The following is a 19,395-nucleotide window of genomic DNA, read 5'->3' on the forward strand; positions in this document are numbered from 1 at the left end:
CACATGGCAATGAAAATTTTAGCTAGCTACTTTATATATGTATAAATATTAGCTGCTATCAGTGATAAAATCAAACACATTCTTCACTTTTTAGCTTTTTTCATAGAAGCAGGACGTGTTGATACTCTCCTTAGTTTTTTATCGGCCATGTTTTAGTACCTAAGTATTTAGCATACAGTCACTCACTCATTCAAAATACCCCCGTTGGGATGGAGGAGGAGTTGATTGTGTGAAAGTTTAGTATAGCAGGCCCCTTCAAAAACAGGAGATATGAGGTCAATCTACTATAAGATCCTGGCCGACTCTTTCCAGATGCATGCCCCTTCAACAGGATATACATGTATATTCAAATAGTCTTTACTAGATAGCCTCTCCAACAGGAGTTCCTTAAATCAATGTAGTGAATTCGAAGGATCCTGACCCTTTAGGCCTCTTTTATCCACAGCCAGTATTTATATCTGGCCAATCATATATCTAACAAAGTGTCTTAGAGATATGTAACTCCCCAGTATCTGGCCCCTCTAATAAAGTGTCTTAGAGATATGTAACTCCCCAGTAGCTGGCCCCTCTAATAAAGTGTCTTAGAGATATGTAACTCCCCAGTAGCTGGCCCCTCTAATAAAGTGTCTTAGAGATATATAACTCTCCAGTATCTGGCCCCTCTAATAAAGTGTCTTAGAGATATGTAACTCCCCAGTATCTGGCCCCTGTAATAAAGTGTCTTAGAGATATATAACTCTCCAGTAGCTGGCCCCTCTAATAAAGTGTCTTAGAGATATGTAACTCCCCAGTATCTGGCCCCTGTAATAAAGTGTCTTAGAGATATATAACTCTCCAGTAGCTGGCCCCTCTAATAAAGTGTCTTAGAGATATGTAACTCCCCAGTATCTGGCCCCTCTAATAAAGTGTCTTAGAGATATGTAACTCCCCAGTATCTGGCCCCTCTAATAAAGTGTCATAGAGATATATAACTCTCCAGTATCTGGCCCCTCTAATAAAGTGTCTTAGAGATATATAACTCCCCAGTATCTGGCCCCTGTAATAAAGTGTCTTAGAGATGTATAACTCTCCAGTATCTGGCCCCTCTAATAAAGTGTCAGAGATATATGTAACTCCCCAGTATCTGGCCCCTCTAATAAAGTGTCTTAGAGATATGTAACTCCCCAGTAGCTGGCCCCTCTAATAAAGTGTCTTAGAGATATATAACTCTCCAGTATCTGGCCCCTCTAATAAAGTGTCTTAGAGATATATGTAACTCCCCAGTATCTGGCCCCTGTAATAAATTGTCTTAGAGATATATAACTCTCCAGTATCTGGCCCCTCTAATAAAGTGTCTTAGAGATATATAACTCTCCAGTATCTGGCCCCTCTAATAAAGTGTCTTAGAGATATATGTAACTCCCCAGTAGCTGGCCCCTCTAATAAAGTGTCAGAGATATATGTAACTCCCCAGTATCTGGCCCCTCTAATAAAGTGTCTTAGAGATATGTAACTCCCCAGTAGCTGGCCCCTCTAATAAAGTGTCTTAGAGATATATAACTCTCCAGTATCTGGCCCCTCTAATAAAGTGTCTTAGAGATATATAACTCCCCAGTATCTGGCCCCTGTAATAAAGTGTCTTAGAGATATATAACTCTCCAGTATCTGGCCCCTCTAATAAAGTGTCAGAGATATATGTAACTCCCCAGTATCTGGCCCCTCTAATAAAGTGTCTTAGAGATATGTAACTCCCCAGTAGCTGGCCCCTCTAATAAAGTGTCTTAGAGATATATAACTCTCCAGTATCTGGCCCCTCTAATAAAGTGTCTTAGAGATATATGTAACTCCCCAGTATCTGGCCCCTGTAATAAATTGTCTTAGAGATATATAACTCTCCAGTATCTGGCCCCTCTAATAAAGTGTCTTAGAGATATATAACTCTCCAGTATCTGGCCCCTCTAATAAAGTGTCTTAGAGATATATGTAACTCCCCAGTAGCTGGCCCCTCTAATTAAGTGTCAGAGATATATGTAACTCCCCAGTATCTGGCCCCTCTAATAAAGTGTCTTAGAGATATGTAACTCCCCAGTAGCTGGCCCCTCTAATAAAGTGTCTTAGAGATATATAACTCTCCAGTATCTGGCCCCTCTAATAAAGTGTCTTAGAGATATGTAACTCCCCAGTATCTGGCCCCTGTAATAAATTGTCTTAGAGATATATAACTCCCCAGTAGCTGGCCCCTCTAATAAAGTGTCTTAGAGATATATAACTCTCCAGTATCTGGCCCCTCTAATAAAGTGTCTTAGAGATATGTAACTCCCCAGTATCTGGCCCCTCTAATAAAGTGTCTTAGAGATATGTAACTCCCCAGTATCTGGCCCCTCTAATAAAGTGTCTTAGAGATATGTAACTCCCCAGTAGCTGGCCCCTCTAATAAAGTGTCAGAGATATATGTAACTCCCCAGTATCTGGCCCCTCTAATAAAGTGTCTTAGAGATATATAACTCTCCAGTATCTGGCCCCTCTAATAAAGTGTCTTAGAGATATATAACTCTCCAGTATCTGGCCCCTCTAATAAAGTGTCTTAGAGATATATAACTCTCCAGTATCTGGCCCCTCTAATAAATTGTCTTAGAGATATGTAACTCCCCAGTATCTGGCCCCTCTAATAAAGTATCTTAGAGATATGTAACTCCCCAGTATCTGGCCCCTGTAATAAATTGTCTTAGAGATATATAACTCTCCAGTATCTGGCCCCTCTAATAAAGTGTCTTAGAGATATATGTAACTCCCCAGTATCTGGCCCCTCTAATAAAGTGTCTTAGAGATATATAACTCTCCAGTATCTGGCCCCTCTAATAAAGTGTCTTAGAGATATATAACTCTCCAGTATCTGGCCCCTCTAATAAATTGTCTTAGAGATATGTAACTCCCCAGTATCTGGCCCCTCTAATAAAGTATCTTAGAGATATGTAACTCCCCAGTATCTGGCCCCTGTAATAAATTGTCTTAGAGATATATAACTCCCCAGTAGCTGGCCCCTCTAATAAAGTGTCTTAGAGATATATAACTCTCCAGTATCTGGCCCCTCTAATAAAGTGTCTTAGAGATATGTAACTCCCCAGTATCTGGCCCCTCTAATAAAGTGTCTTAGAGATATGTAACTCCCCAGTATCTGGCCCCTCTAATAAAGTGTCTTAGAGAGATATATAACTCTCCAGTATCTGGCCCCTCTAATAAAGTGTCTTAGAGAGATATATAACTCTCCAGTATCTGGCCCCTCTAATAAAGTGTCAGAGATATATGTAACTCCCCAGTATCTGGCCCCTCTAATAAAGTATCTTAGAGATATGTAACTCCCCAGTATCTGGCCCCTGTAATAAATTGTCTTAGAGATATATAGCTCCCCAGTAGCTGGCCCCTCTAATAAAGTGTCTTAGAGATATGTAACTCCCCAGTATCTGGCCCCTCTAATAAAGTGTCTTAGAGATATATAACTCCCCAGTATCTGGCCCCTCTAATAAAGTGTCTTAGAGATATGTAACTCCCCAGTATCTAGCCCCTCTAATAAAGTGTCTTAGAGATATGTAACTCCCCAGTATCTGGCCCCTCTAATAAAGTGTCTTAGAGATATGTAACTCCCCAGTATCTGGCCCCTCTAATAAAGTGTCTTAGAGATATATAACTCCCCAGTATCTGGCCCCTCTAATAAAGTGATTTAGAGATACGTAACTCCCCAGTAGATGGCTCCTCTAATAAAGTGTCTTAGAGATATGTAACTCCCCAGTATCTGGCCCCTCTAATAAAGTGTCTTAGAGATATATAACTCTCCAGTATCTGGCCCCTCTAATAAAGTGTCTTAGAGATATATAACTCTCCAGTATCTGGCCCCTCTAATAAATTGTCTTAGAGATATGTAACTCCCCAGTATCTGGCCCCTCTAATAAAGTATCTTAGAGATATGTAACTCCCCAGTATCTGGCCCCTGTAATAAATTGTCTTAGAGATATATAACTCTCCAGTATCTGGCCCCTCTAATAAAGTGTCTTAGAGATATATGTAACTCCCCAGTATCTGGCCCCTCTAATAAAGTATCTTAGAGATATGTAACTCCCCAGTAGCTGGCCCCTCTAATAAAGTGTCAGAGATATATGTAACTCCCCAGTATCTGGCCCCTCTAATAAAGTGTCTTAGAGATATATAACTCTCCAGTATCTGGCCCCTCTAATAAAGTGTCATAGAGATATGTAACTCCCCAGTAGCTGGCCCCTCTAATAAAGTGTCTTAGAGATATATAACTCCCCAGTAGCTGGCCCCTCTAATAAAGTGTCAGAGATATATAACTCTCCAGTATCTGGCCCCTCTAATAAAGTATCTTAGAGATATGTAACTCCCCAGTAGCTGGCCCCTCTAATAAAGTGTCTTAGAGATATATAACTCTCCAGTATCTGGCCCCTCTAATAAAGTGTCTTAGAGATATATAACTCTCCAGTATCTGGCCCCTCTAATAAAGTGTCTTAGAGATATGTAACTCTCCAGTATCTGGCCCCTCTAATAAATTGTCTTAGAGATATGTAACTCCCCAGTATCTGGCCCCTCTAATAAAGTATCTTAGAGATATGTAACTCCCCAGTATCTGGCCCCTGTAATAAATTGTCTTAGAGATATATAACTCCCCAGTAGCTGGCCCCTCTAATAAAGTGTCTTAGAGATATATAACTCTCCAGTATCTGGCCCCTCTAATAAAGTGTCTTAGAGATATGTAACTCCCCAGTATCTGGCCCCTCTAATAAAGTGTCTTAGAGATATGTAACTCCCCAGTATCTGGCCCCTCTAATAAAGTGTCTTAGAGAGATATATAACTCTCCAGTATCTGGCCCCTCTAATAAAGTGTCTTAGAGAGATATATAACTCTCCAGTATCTGGCCCCTCTAATAAAGTGTCAGAGATATATGTAACTCCCCAGTATCTGGCCCCTCTAATAAAGTATCTTAGAGATATGTAACTCCCCAGTATCTGGCCCCTGTAATAAATTGTCTTAGAGATATATAGCTCCCCAGTAGCTGGCCCCTCTAATAAAGTGTCTTAGAGATATGTAACTCCCCAGTATCTGGCCCCTCTAATAAAGTGTCTTAGAGATATATAACTCCCCAGTATCTGGCCCCTCTAATAAAGTGTCTTAGAGATATGTAACTCCCCAGTATCTAGCCCCTCTAATAAAGTGATTTAGAGATACGTAACTCCCCAGTAGATGGCTCCTCTAATAAAGTGTCTTAGAGATATGTAACTCCCCAGTATCTGGCCCCTCTAATAAAGTGTCTTAGAGATATATAACTCTCCAGTATCTGGCCCCTCTAATAAATTGTCTTAGAGATATATAACTCCCCAGTATCTGGCCCCTCTAATAAATTGTCTTAGAGATATATAACTCCCCAGTATCTGGCCCCTCTAATAAAGTGTCTTAGAGATATGTAACTCCCCAGTAGATGGCTCCTCTAATAAAGTGTCTTAGAGATATATAACTCCCCAGTATCTGGCCCCTCTAATAAAGTGTCTTAGAGATATATAACTCCCCAGTATCTGGCCCCTCTAATAAAGTGATTTAGAGATACGTAACTCCCCAGTATCTGGCCCCTCTAATAAAGTGATTTAGAGATATGTAACTCCCCAGTATCTGGCCCCTCTAATAAAGTGTCTTAGAGATAATAACTCCCCAGTATCTGGCCCCTCTAATACAGTGTCTTTGAGATATGTAACTCCCCAGTAGCTGGCCCCTCTAATACAGTGTCTTTGAGATATGTAACTCCCCAGTAGCTGGCCCCTCTAATACCGTGATTTAGAGATATCTAATTCCCCAGTAGCTGGCCCCTCTAATAAAGTTTCTTAGATATATATGTAATTCCCCAGTAGCTGGCCCCTGTAATAAAGTGTCTTAGAGATATATAACTCTCCAGTATCTGGCCCCTCTAATACAGTGATTTAGAGATATATAACTCCCCAGTAGCTGGCCCCTCTAATAAAGTGTCTTAGAGATATGTAACTCCACAGTAGCTGGCCCCTCTTATAAAGTGTCTTAGAGATATGTAACTCCCCAGTATCTGGCCCCTCTAATAAAGTGTCTTAGAGATATATAACTCTCCAGTATCTGGCCCCTCTAATAAAGTGTCTTAGAGATATATAACTCCTCAGTAGCTGGCCCCTCTAATAAAGTGTCTTAGAGATATGTAACTCCCCAGTATCTGGCCCCTCTAATAAAGTGTCTTAGAGATATGTAACTCCCCATTAGCTGGCCCCTCTAATACAGTGATTTAGAGATATATAAATAACTCCCCAGTAGCTGGCCCCTCCAACAGGAAGCATGAAGTATTAACATTAAATTGAGTTTAGCAACAAGTGTCATGATTGATGTGAACTGGTTAGACCATGTGTACCCAGACCTCCTCAGTATCAGAACCAGCTGTCCCATCATTAGTCATTAACAGTATCATAGATCCATTGTTTAACACAAGTTCCCCTTAGTAACAAGAACCACCTTTACCATGTTTATTAACAAATCACCCTTGGTAACAAATCCCCAGGATTGGCACCTGCAGCTGTCTCTAGAATATTGGTATCAGAGTTATAAGATTTAGGCTTACAATTATAGTCTCTAAGATTGCATTCTAGGGGGAGATGTTTAGGGTAATTATAGTCTCTAAAGTTTCATTCTAGGGGGAGATGTTTAGGGTAATTATAGTTTCTAAGGTTGCATTCTAGGGGGAGATGTTTAGGGTAATTATAGTCTCTAAGGTTGCATTCTAGGGGGGAGATATTTAGGGTAATTATAGTTTCTAAGGTTGCATTCTAGGGGGAGATGTTTAGGGTAATTATAGTCTCTAAAGTTTCATTCTAGGGGGAGATGTTTAGGGTAATTATAGTCTCTAAAGTTTCATTCTAGGGGGAGATGTTTAGGGTAATTATAGTCTCTAAGGTTGCATTCTAGGGGGAGATGTTTAGGGTAATTATAGTCTCTAAAGTTTCATTCTAGGGGGAGATGTTTAGGGTAATTATAGTCTCTAAAGTTTCATTCTAGGGGGAGATGTTTAGGGTAATTATAGTCTCTAAGGTTGCATTCTAGGGGGAGATGTTTAGGGTAATTATAGTCTCTAAAGTTTCATTCTAGGGGGAGATGTTTAGGGTAATTATAGTTTCTAAGGTTGCATTCTAGGGGGAGATATTTAGGGTAATTATAGTCTCTAAGGTTTCATTCTAGGGGGAGATATTTAGGGTAATTATAGTCTCTAAGAATGCATTCTAGGGGGAGATGTTTAGGGTAATTATAGTCTCTAAGAATGCATTCTAGGGGGAGATATTTAGGGTAATTATAGTCTCTAAGAATGCATTCTAGGGGGAGATGTTTAGGGTAATTATAGTCTCTAAGAATGCATTCTAGGGGGAGATATTTAGGGTAATTATAGTCTCTAAGGTTGCATTCTAGGGGGAGATGTTTAGGGTAATTATAGTCTCTAAGAATGCATTCTAGGGGGAGATGTTTAGGGTAATTATAGTCTCTGAAGTTTCATTCTAGGGGGGAGATATTTAGGGTAATTCTTTACAAAAATTTCTGGGCTGGCAACAGGTTACAGCCACACTATAACAAGCAATTTGTGAACATTGTTTCGAAAATATTGATGAATCTAACTGACTTTAAAAGATCAAGTGGGTTCTATCAGTTATAAATGTCTACAGGAAAAGTCATGTCTTCATTACATCTATCCAATGTAACTTCTACTATTTGCATTTATTCAAAATCAAACACAACAAAAATTCTTCACCTTTCTCCATGAGATCTTTCTCTATGAGATAACACATGAACATCAATGATCAATTACAAACCAGTTCCATCTATATTACAATATTTATAAGGAACATTGATATAACTTGGGCCGGGTTTACGTATCAGCTCTTAGAAATTATGCGATGTTGTTAAACAACTTCTCATCAACACTTTAATTAAAAATATAAGGAATCACTAAAATGAAAAAAAGCAATTTGTATTGGTTAAAAATGTTATTGATGTTTCTTGAAATCATTAATAATGACAAGCTGATTGATTAAGAAAAGCTTTTAGACATGTATCTTCACTTCAAATATTGCAAAAGGTCAAGTAGGTAGTAGTAAACTGCTCCTACAAATTAGTAATACTAGATTGATCATGAGTTCCCTGTATATATCTTATATAAGCTACGTTGTCAGCAGTCTATGTTAGCTTAGACATTGACAATCAAAACAAAAAATATCCAAAATATTGTACAGCATTTGTTCCTTCTTGTCAAATCCTAAAATACCCATAAGTTTTCATTGACCTTGAATCAACAACTGGTTAACTTTCAACTTCTGTCACTTTGATTGGTAGATTTCCAGGTGTTTTGAAGATCCATTAGACATTATCAATATTTGATGTAGTAACATTTATTTGGCTGTTAATAGGACGTTAAACAAAAACAAACCAAACCAAAAGTAACATATATGATACCTTTGGCATGGGTATTAGAAGGCACAAGTCTGTAGTCAGCTGAACATCTACTATAAATACCCCATCCAGAATATCTGCACCTTATAGCTGACCTTTGTACACTAATATCTGCATGTTAAGTTATAATTAAGCTTATGTACATGTAAACCAGCCATGCTGTGTGACTGGGCCACCATGAGTTCACTGCCCTATCTCTTCGAGGATCCCTGGATTCCCTCTAACCTTTTAATCTATAGTATGCAAGATCTACAAACCTAGGCTCTATATCATTATTCAATTATCCCCTTATTCACAAAACTAGCACATGGCAACCTATTTTTTAAGATACATAAATTAACAATGGATCAGATAAGGACACAGCTGTCAATAAAATTTTACAGTTCATGCACAGGATTTGGTAGACACTAAAATAGCTGAAACTGCACACCTTATGCCACCTTTTGTGTGTTAATCAACAAGTAAAATCTCCACATTTATCTACAACTTGACACCTCCTACTACTATACTTGGCTATAGTTTTCTGACAGCAGATCACACCAGACTTAGATGATAATGACATGTTCGTCACACAGGAATATAAAGGTTCTTTCTCTGTTGATGATTTATATATTATCAAGTCAACATTTTTCACTTGACCACACAGGTACAACTAACACATAATTATATCCAAAATCTACAGATTCTACAATATTAATTCCACACCACTAATTTAAAGATCAAACCATGATTACCTAGTCATTTGTGAACTACTGTCATTTCACAAGGTGCATGACAACACTAATTTGAAATACAACACAGGTTTCCATTTCAATATAACGAGGTTCGAATCATCGAGGTTTGACTGTACTTAATTATTAAATAATGATACAGAGTTAGATGTGTTCAATGTTCGATGAGATATGCCTGGTGTTTCAGTTGTTACTACCCCGGTTCTTATTTTGAGGATATGACATGGAATTTAACCTAGATTTGCAAAGCAGTTGTCTTGGATCGATGAAGAAGATAAACCTTGCCTATCAGAATACCTTTTATCTTATTCTCATGGTACTTCGGTCTCCATTTCAAATCTATACTGTGTTCATATATATAATATTATAGCCCATGTTTTATAGATTTTGAGATAGAATTATGGTTGGGTTTGCACATCAATATATTTTTTACTTTGATGACATTGAAATGCTACATAAAAATGTAATATATTTTCCCAATATAACCTTTGCCTAAGACATTACAATCTCAATAATGTGTTGGAATTCAGTGTCCAATAACTCCATACATAGGGCCAAGTATAAAACCCCTATGACAGCTGATACCCATATAATAAAAATATCTACCCAATCTTAACGTTTAATTTATTCTAAGGTTTCAAGTAGATAAGTGACTTGAGACTAGAGACATGACCTGAATTAGTCGGGTGTTGGTAGGTTTGACTCCAGTGTAAATCACAAAAAGGTTACAGATACCTATATAAAACTACACGCTTTCAGTCAGATTTACACTCCAATATTTATTGAGTCACTTATCAAGGAGGCCTAGCACCATTATTTACAAATACAAGAATCACTACAAATCTATAATTACAGGTACTTCAGATTTTATGAATGGTTTGTTGTGCATTGTATAATGCAGGACAAACGAATGGTTTTGTGTAGACTTGGGTATGAATGGAATACAACACTACAGTGAAGACATCAGGCAGTACAGTATATGTCTGAAGTGATATAAATGACCACCCTGGCTGACCTGCCAGTCTCCCTATATATATATATAGCTATAGCCACATGTAGTAAAGGTCAGTCACTTCCAGAAAACTATGGTAACTCTGTGACCCCAAGGGTGGCACTATGATTTGAAGGAGATTAGGCATGAAACAGGATGTAGGTACAGAGAGCCAGCCCCCTCCCCCTCCTCCCCACACCAGGAGGCTGGTACACATGTGCACCAACTACTGGTCAGAACCTAGGTCATCATACACTCTAGAGGCTACACTTAAGTTGCTGAAGGCAAAAATTACAAGGCAGCCATTCATATGTAAATAACATTCACACAGAATGAAATCCTATGTTAAACAAAATTCCAGGAAATTGATAACTAATATAGTATTTAATCTGCAGGCATACAGTCATTCATAAACAAGAAAATAACATTCACACAGAATGGATTCCTATGTTAAATGAAAAGTCCAGGAAATTTATAGATAACAGCTATGTAATTTTTTAATCAGCTTACAGATTTCCTTAGGTTCTTAAATGTTGTTAATAATGAACCTTTTACACCAAATCTTCCCTAAAAATTTCATCAAAACAGCACTTTGTGTATATTGTATACATAAAGTCAAGATATGTGCCACTGTTCATAGCTCAGATGATTTAAATAAAGACTTCATTCTATGATACACCAAAGTAGATTGATCTTTTATCAAAGTCACTGACTAATTGAACGAACAAATCTACTACACAACATATCAACTTAAATGACATTTCAAGATCATAATTGTTACATCAATCGTCTAGAAAAATCTATAACTTGTGTGGCGTGTCTGTTGTCAATACCTTAGTTTTGTTAGAGAAGTCATAATTCTGTCATATCGAAGGCTCTAGATCTATAGATGATCCATCACAAGTACAGTCGAGTGTAATGGCAGGTGTTTTTTATGTTTTGTTTCAGGTTCTATCACCAGCCTGCGGCTTTGAATGGGGTATAACTATTAGTTTATGTTCAGTATTTACAAAAGGCCTAAGCCATGTGCATCAACATAGTTTGTCGATCAACTCAAAGCAACAACAACCATAATGCATATGCATACAGTCTAAATTTACTTTTTATATCTCTGAGATGGTAACATGTGTACATAGTGTTAAATCTAGATTTTTACAAAATTTTAAACAGGATGTACAGATACTTTAGTGTGAAATTAATATTTGTTTTCTCATGTATACAGAGTACATAAAATTAAAATTAAAATTACGAAGCAGAGATATGCAGTATCTAATTTTAACTTTTTTGTAGCCATAAAAACATGGCTGAAGATTAATTAAGTGACTGAAACACACCTACATATGAGGTTGTCACAACTTAATAATACATGTGGCCATCAGTATATATAAGGCTATGTCTGCCCCAGAATATCTGGCTCACCTGATCACCTGATCACGCCATCTAATGGTCTGACTGTGATCTCAAATACAATCCCTTATTTTGTATATGGGCAGATGTACAGAGGATCAACATTAAAACTCGTCATACGAAGCCAATGAGAATAAATTTAAAAAACTTTGCTTCCACTAATCTCTATGTTTAAATACCTAAATGGGGTTAAGGAGGGTTGTATTTAGATGGTTAAGAATAAAAATGGAATATCACAGGTGTTATATATTTATGACAAGACAGGCATTATCCAAGATAAGCTACACAAAACTAGTTCAGGATTGTAGACTTTTAATTTTTACTCTGAATAGCACATGCATGGTATAAGGAATGTCTACAATATTATCAGCATGACCTACCTACAGTAGACATACCTGTATGCCAGACCATTCATATGGTAAGCATGCCCAAGGTTTTTGCCCCATTTTGAATGTCACAGGTAATATATATATATATATCATACAAAGGATGAATGTGTCCTCTATCATTTTAAGAAGACCCCATATGCTACAGAGTACACACACTGTGTACCTGGTCTTTTTCTCACAGGTACAATAATTGTATGCTGAATTTATAAGCTGTTTGCTCAAGTGAGAAAGTTGTAAACTGTCTCAAGCAGATATATGATGAAGACAGTAATCATGTGCAAAGTCAAAATGTCATTTATTCCTCTGATTCTTCATGACCTTGACCTCCATTCCTCTGAATTTTTAAGACCTTGACCCTCTAAAAAACAAATATGACAGTCAATTCTATTCTCTTGATGAATTCTAATTATGAATAATTCCATAGTATAAGGCCTAGGATGAACAGCTTTTGTCCCCTAAATGATATTAACTTTATTATATGTCAACCCTGACCCATCCTAATTATATAACCAGTTCTGCTCCTTAAAGACGATTTATATGATACTGATATAACATTGGAATGCAAGTCTGTTGTAAAAACTGTGATATTTAATATTAGGGCAATTATTGTCAGTGTATTCAAGGCCTTAAAGCTTGTAGTCTTCAGTTTTAATATGCTACATTGGAAGAAAAGTCAATGTTTAAATAAAGGAATCAGAGAATTTAATTAAATCTACTGATTATTCATCAGACCTAGAGAATATGAAATGAGACCAGACTGGTAAGACAATTGTCGTCAGACATGACCTATTGGGAATAATTCCAAATACCTTTACATAGAATTTACACATGCCAAGTGTATTCTATGGTCAACTTAAAATCATAAATGCGACACTGCAAGATGTAAGACCTGCCTGACATTAGTCTATATATGATGACAAAACACTCACCAGTTAATTAACATTAAGTGGCAACAACGTGTACATTAAACGATGTCAGCAGCACTATCAATCCTTAGCACCATCTTTGTGATGTTTTAAAGTTTGATACATTGCCTGTGTGTACATATGGAGATTATGCTATCATTTATCACTTAAGAGTCATCAGACAGTGCCAAAAAATACTGGGCTATTTCGTCACAATTTGATTCAAAACTTTATCAATTGGTTCTTGTCCAAATTGTTTGACAGTCAACGAAAGGTTGGCAAAGATGAATGTAAAGCAGTTTTGCAGGAGATCTACGTATACATGCCAATATTGTGCACTGATCATGAATGAAAAAAGTTTTTTTTTCGAAGTATCTTTGTCCGTCATTTAAAGCCAGATATATCCCAGAGGAACTATATCAGTGATATGAAATCTGTATAGGAATGCAGTGTTATAATGGAGTCTGTGCATACACCATTTGTAAGACTTCTAGGTACATGTATATACATGTAAACAGAATATATTAGAGTGACTACATGTAATTTGTCTTAATAGTCAGTCTCTGATTCCATTACATACATATAGACGGTATGAAAATTGTCAAATTAACTGGTGAACAAGACAAAAGATATTTTCAAATTAATCTGTAGTGAATGGAAGCATTGTGGATTGTTTAACTTCTAAATTCCACTCTTTAAACTTTGACAATTAAAAATTACTACTTGTCTATATATGATCATATAAATGTCATTGAAATAAACTTTGACAATTAAAAATTACTACTTGTCTATATATGATCATATAAATGTCATTGAAATTATCAAAAATCAATATATATTAATAATGTACATGGATATGATAGGAAGAGTACAAAAGGTCAAAGAGAAAAATAATATTTATCTTGGCTTGGCCTTGTTACAGAGGCAGAATATGTGAAGTGATGATGAGGCTGCCTGTAGCCTCACTATATGTTCTACTCCTTGTCAAAGCAAACAATGTCCAGGTCAGACCAGCAGCTGGGATAGGTCAGCTCCCAGATGGAGGCTGCACAGAGGGCATGGGAACTGTCAGGAGTCATGCTGGGTCCTCATCATTACTGAACCCCAGAGACTGAATTTTATTATCACAGATCTCAAATCTGGGTAAAATTGTCTTTTAGACTCTTCACTGGAGTCCAACTTTCTATTGTTTTTTGTCACCTTGTTGCCTTTTCAGTATATTTTACCAATTACTTCAATCCCAAACTTGGGTTATGATGAAATTATGAAAATGTACTTCATTTAATTTGACATGCTACACACGGAAATTAACACTTTGTATACCTGTACATAGAGATAGATATGCTACCTTTTTAGATCTACTAATTATAATGTCCAAACAAAAACTGAACATAATGTACATGCATATTATATATGCAATATTTTTTATCAAAGTTAATTCTGTTGAATTCAGTCAGCATTAGCCTTCGAGTTGCCATCAAAATATATGTACTAGTTACATACGAGCATACTAACTCACATGTTAACATATTTACCCCTAAAGAAACCAATTTTGAAAGTGTTTCATTTTTTGTTGAGCTGCCAATTCAAACACACAATGAATACCCATTACTAGAGTTGTAACAGGGAAGTTTGTGAGTGATTTACATAAAGACAGAAAGGTCCCTCCCATTACAATGCCAGGATGTGTTAACAGCCCACATGTACTTCCCATGCTCACCAATAACCCTCAATGAAAGAGCTGTTCAAAGTGAACAGTCAATGGACCATGGTCTATAACCTTACCTTTTATGTGGGAAGGACTCAGATTTATACCCCTAATTGAATCCCCCCATGTGTGCTCTTGAACATAAGGTGTTTTCTTACAAAATAACCTTCTGAAATCAACCAAAATAAAAATGTTTATCCTTTGACAATGAATCAGTCTCTCATACATCAGATTTTGTGAATGGAAGCTCTTCATCTCAACTCAACCACAAATAACAAGGTATCGCTACTGTATCTACCATAAACATATACCACCGCCACCGCCAGGCACTGACCCAGTGACTCCAAAACCACAGAGGATCAAGTTATCCAAACCACAGACCAGGGCAATCCACCTATCTAGTGCTGTACCCAATAAACCAAGGAAGTGGCAAGTTCTACAAGTAAAGTGCACTCTGATTTCATCCTCCATGACAAGAATGGGTATATGCCAGAACTCTGTCTGGTCCAGTCAAACATCCCTCACCAAAGAATCTAAATTTTGAGCGATGAACATAGACTTTCAACATTACTCAATCCAATATAAAAATATTTCTAAAATTCAGGATAAAAATATCTACCCTTATTAGCAAATAAAATTTAATTTAAAGAAAGGAATGTAATATTGACAGCTGTAATTTACTAAGTTGCATGTTGTAATGCTACTCTTGTACACACGTATTGCCCTCGTCTTTGAATGATTGAGTTTATTTGCACTGTACATGTATAACATGCAATATTCGTAGTGTACAAACGTTAGTTGTTTCCGTGGCCACTATATAGAACAATGAATATAAATACAACAAATATTGTTGTATCAGTATATATTATTGTTATATTATATATTGTTGCTAATTATAACCACAAAAGTTTGTACCCACAGAATAATTTGAAAGCACCAAACCACGAAAAAATGTACATTGAACACACTAACATTTCATTTTATATAGTTTTCTTGATTCTGTTCCCCTTGCCTCTGTCATATTGTTATTATGAAGTACTTATACATATAATTTTAACTGTGGTGTTACCATCAGTTGTACATGTTCCAGTGATGGTTTGCAACACTAAGTTGTTAAATGATTAGGACCTTTCAAAGAACAAAAAGCATGTCATATGGAATCAATATAACATAGAGTTTGCAATCTATTTATAAACATTATAATGATGGTGATGTTGGTGAAATATTTTAAGTCTATGTAGTATGACTTCTTGTGTAAAAGATTTATCTCAGATATCAGTGAAACTCTTACTGCAAACCTCTGGTATGACTCTAGTACCTGTATGTATATAAGTGATTTCAATGATTATATTTTGAAATTAAAAATGATGACTGTGGCAGTTTAACATTTCAGTAACCAATGTAATTTGCCCGGTAACCTGACCTGTGTGTCCCACTATAAAAGAATGACAATAAGGTAAATGGTTAAGGAAAGGATTCCCTATTTTTGTTGGCACATGATATACCCTACATACCACAGAGGATCACATATACACAAGAATATGAGACTCTCAAAACTTTGATTTAGTAGGCGACATAAAACTTGACAATGGGAATGTGGATGGTGCTTGTATAGCTGGGTAGGTGTAACCTGCTGGCAGTCAACAATGTGAAGCATACAGATTATTATAGAAAAACAGAAAGAAAAATCATATCAGGCCAAGTCAACAAATTTTATCTAAACATAATTATGAAGGATAAACTATAAATAATAGTTAGGTTTAATTTTGTCAGATATATATATATATATATATATATTTATCCAGTCAAAAATTTCAATTACAAATGTGGTACTTCATTGGTGTCTGCATGATGTTGTACATGTTGATCAGTAAATAGTACCAGAATAATATATTAATTGTATTGCCATATGTTGGTGACTGAAAAACAATATTATTATTATCAGGAAATACTTAGTATATAGTTATGGTACATAGAATGTATCTTTAATAAAAAAATAATAAAATAAAAATAGCAGTCATAACATAACCCATTTTACTATTTCATATAATTCCTAATAATTTTTGACTTCTATACATGTATTACCCATATGGGTACCAGTGCAGTAACGTGGCCCAGATCTAGAAGGGAGAATGACAAAGACTGTCTTCTATAATGTCTTACATTTTATAATTGTGTCAATATTACATAAAAACATTTATAAACTAAAATCCAACTTTGACAGAATTACTTCCCCTTATAGGTTATAATAACAGGGGTTAGAAGGTTATATGACATCATTTTAAATGTAATCACTGTGCACCAAAAGTTGTTAAAAGGCATAAGACAGATTAGACATTGAGACTGAAAAATGTAGCACTAGTAGCACATGAGATTTTTCTGTGTCTCATATACAGGAATAATTATTGTCTATAACAGGGGATAAAGGCATAGAATTATGTAATAACCACAACTTGTCCAGTGCCCTGCAGCCCTAGATTCAGACACAATTTATGTTTGTTACGTCTGCTTGGATCTCTGTGGCTGGAAAAAAGTACTTTTTCTTGTAAGAGAACATTAATAATTTGTTATAAGTGGATCCCGGAGTTTCTGGAACTCTGTGAAACACATATTTATCTTGGCTTGGTCTGATCCTATTCCTACACACTAGCATATGTACATGTGTATGTAAAGCCAGTCTCAGATAGAATGCTGTCTGACAATCAGGCTGACTAGCTAATGGTGATCCAGCTATCAGATGGAAGTGTCAGATCTCCAATCCTCCTTTAGATTATAACCAGTGATTAAGTTCCCATTACACACACAGCAACCTTAATCCTCACTTTGTTGTTTGTCCAGCTGACAAAACCATTCCTCTTCACTTCAACTATATGTGCATTGTAAATATGCAAGTACAGCATATTTTTGTTTGATGTTTCTGGGCTGAAACTCATAATTTGGAACTCATTCCTGATACCGAATTTTTCACAATTTTCTTCCAATTGGTCTCTCTAATTGATTGATTACATAAATTGTTTAACTAACATCATTTAGACATACTACTAATTTGTCATACAATTATGATTACACTTTTAAGTGAACCAAAACCAAGTGATGTTTGGGACAGACAATTAAGCCCTGCACTCAAACTTTTCCCTATGGGATTCATCTACATTAAGAACCCATCAGGTTAGCATAAAAAATCCCACCAACAATACCAACCTGTACTCAATTATAAATCTGTAACTAAATAAAGATGTGTCACTTAAGTGTTTTGTATCTTGTTGACAATACAATAAAGAGATACCTACTGTATTGTCATATTATGTATTCTTGCCAGTCTGATTTCTTTCGATATCCATTTTAATGCAGTTTTTATAAATATTTGTTTATCATTGTGTCTGAATTAATATTCCCATTTAATTTCAAAATAATTGGAACATGAAAAAATAAAGAAGTTTGGATATAATTTTAAAGAGTTGGTGATAAAATTTGGGTTAATGTTACTTGTGGCATTAGCTATAGAAATAAGTTACCCTTCAAATACGATATTGCTGCCATCAACAGCTACCGATTCAGGGCAGTAACACATGTACAATGTACCTCAAAACCAGCCACCAGTTTTATCTGAATTTAATCAAGCAATCAGGTCTAAACTGGTCTCTTAATCTGTCTCAGGTTACTGACAGATCATCTGGAGTTATATACATCAAATTAAAACCATCCAGGCAACACTTGTTCCTGTTCTTATGATCTGGGTGGTCAAATTAAACCGACTCTAAACTAAAATCATTCAATTCAGAAAGAAAAGAAACTATAATATTTATCAGCTCTCATCAATAACCAATTGCTGCAGGGATAATTCCAAGTCATGATCATCAGGACGGTTACCAAAGAACAAGAACATCAGGGGTTTGAAGAATATATATACATATGGATGGGATTTCGAATAGAGCAGAATTGCATTGATTTCAAAAATATTTCAAACTGTTGTTGGTGATTAACTAGATCTAGATATGTATAACATTGTTATTTCTGTATACATACTCCTGTTATACTTACCATTTAAAATTGAAATTAATAAAAGAAGTCCAAATATATTACGCTCCATGATGACAGGATACAATATTTTGTCTATATATGGCAGTTCTTCTTCAGTGAATTTCTTGATATATATCCATAAAAATCTAATGAATGTATGTTCCTTAGCAGTAAAGTGTTCACAATAAAGGTTAAAGGGTTAATCTCATCCCTGTGTAGACACCACAGGCTTTTTACACTTAGATGCTCCAGTCCAAATCCAAACCTTCCAGATATTAGTCCATAGTCGTTAGACTTCTGGGCCTGCCAGTTGTTATCCAGTTGAAGCCAGCCAGCAAAAGCTGATCTAAAATATTAAAGAAAGTCAAATTTAGTATTCCTTTTGTTTCATTTCTAATATAAATATACATAACAACATATCTCCAATATATTCTGGTTTGAATCTTTGAATATGAGCCAAAACATCACGTATAAATAGCATTTAAAAAACCCCGGGGTAGAAATATATCTACCCTTACTGGCCTTAGATCGTCTGACTGGAATGTTACAGTCCGCTTGAGATGGGAACGATATTATACAGTACAAGAACCAGAAATCTATGTTTTTAAATAATATTAACTACACTGAATAGTACAAAGCTACGAAGGCATCATGCTAACACAAAATCAAGTTACCCAACGCTAGACCCGCTGTGAACGCTTACATTACATTGTTATCAGTATTTTCATGTTTAGGCCTACACACATATAAGAC

General features: G+C 36.1%; 1 protein-coding gene across 1 annotated transcript in view; it reads right to left on the bottom strand.

The window, feature by feature from the left end:
- The window catches only part of LOC117330290 (laminin subunit beta-2-like), a 64,258-nt gene that overhangs the window by 44,616 nt on the left and 247 nt on the right, over positions 1–19,395 (bottom strand). Inside the window, exon 2 of the mRNA XM_033888468.1 lies at positions 18,664–18,988. Within this exon, the coding sequence (XP_033744359.1) occupies positions 18,664–18,712 (49 nt within the window). The 5' untranslated portion in view covers positions 18,713–18,988. The remainder of the gene's footprint in view (positions 1–18,663; positions 18,989–19,395) is intronic.

Source organism: Pecten maximus, chromosome 7, assembly GCF_902652985.1.
Source record: "Pecten maximus chromosome 7, xPecMax1.1, whole genome shotgun sequence".
NCBI classification, from domain to species: Eukaryota; Metazoa; Mollusca; class Bivalvia; order Pectinida; family Pectinidae; genus Pecten; species Pecten maximus.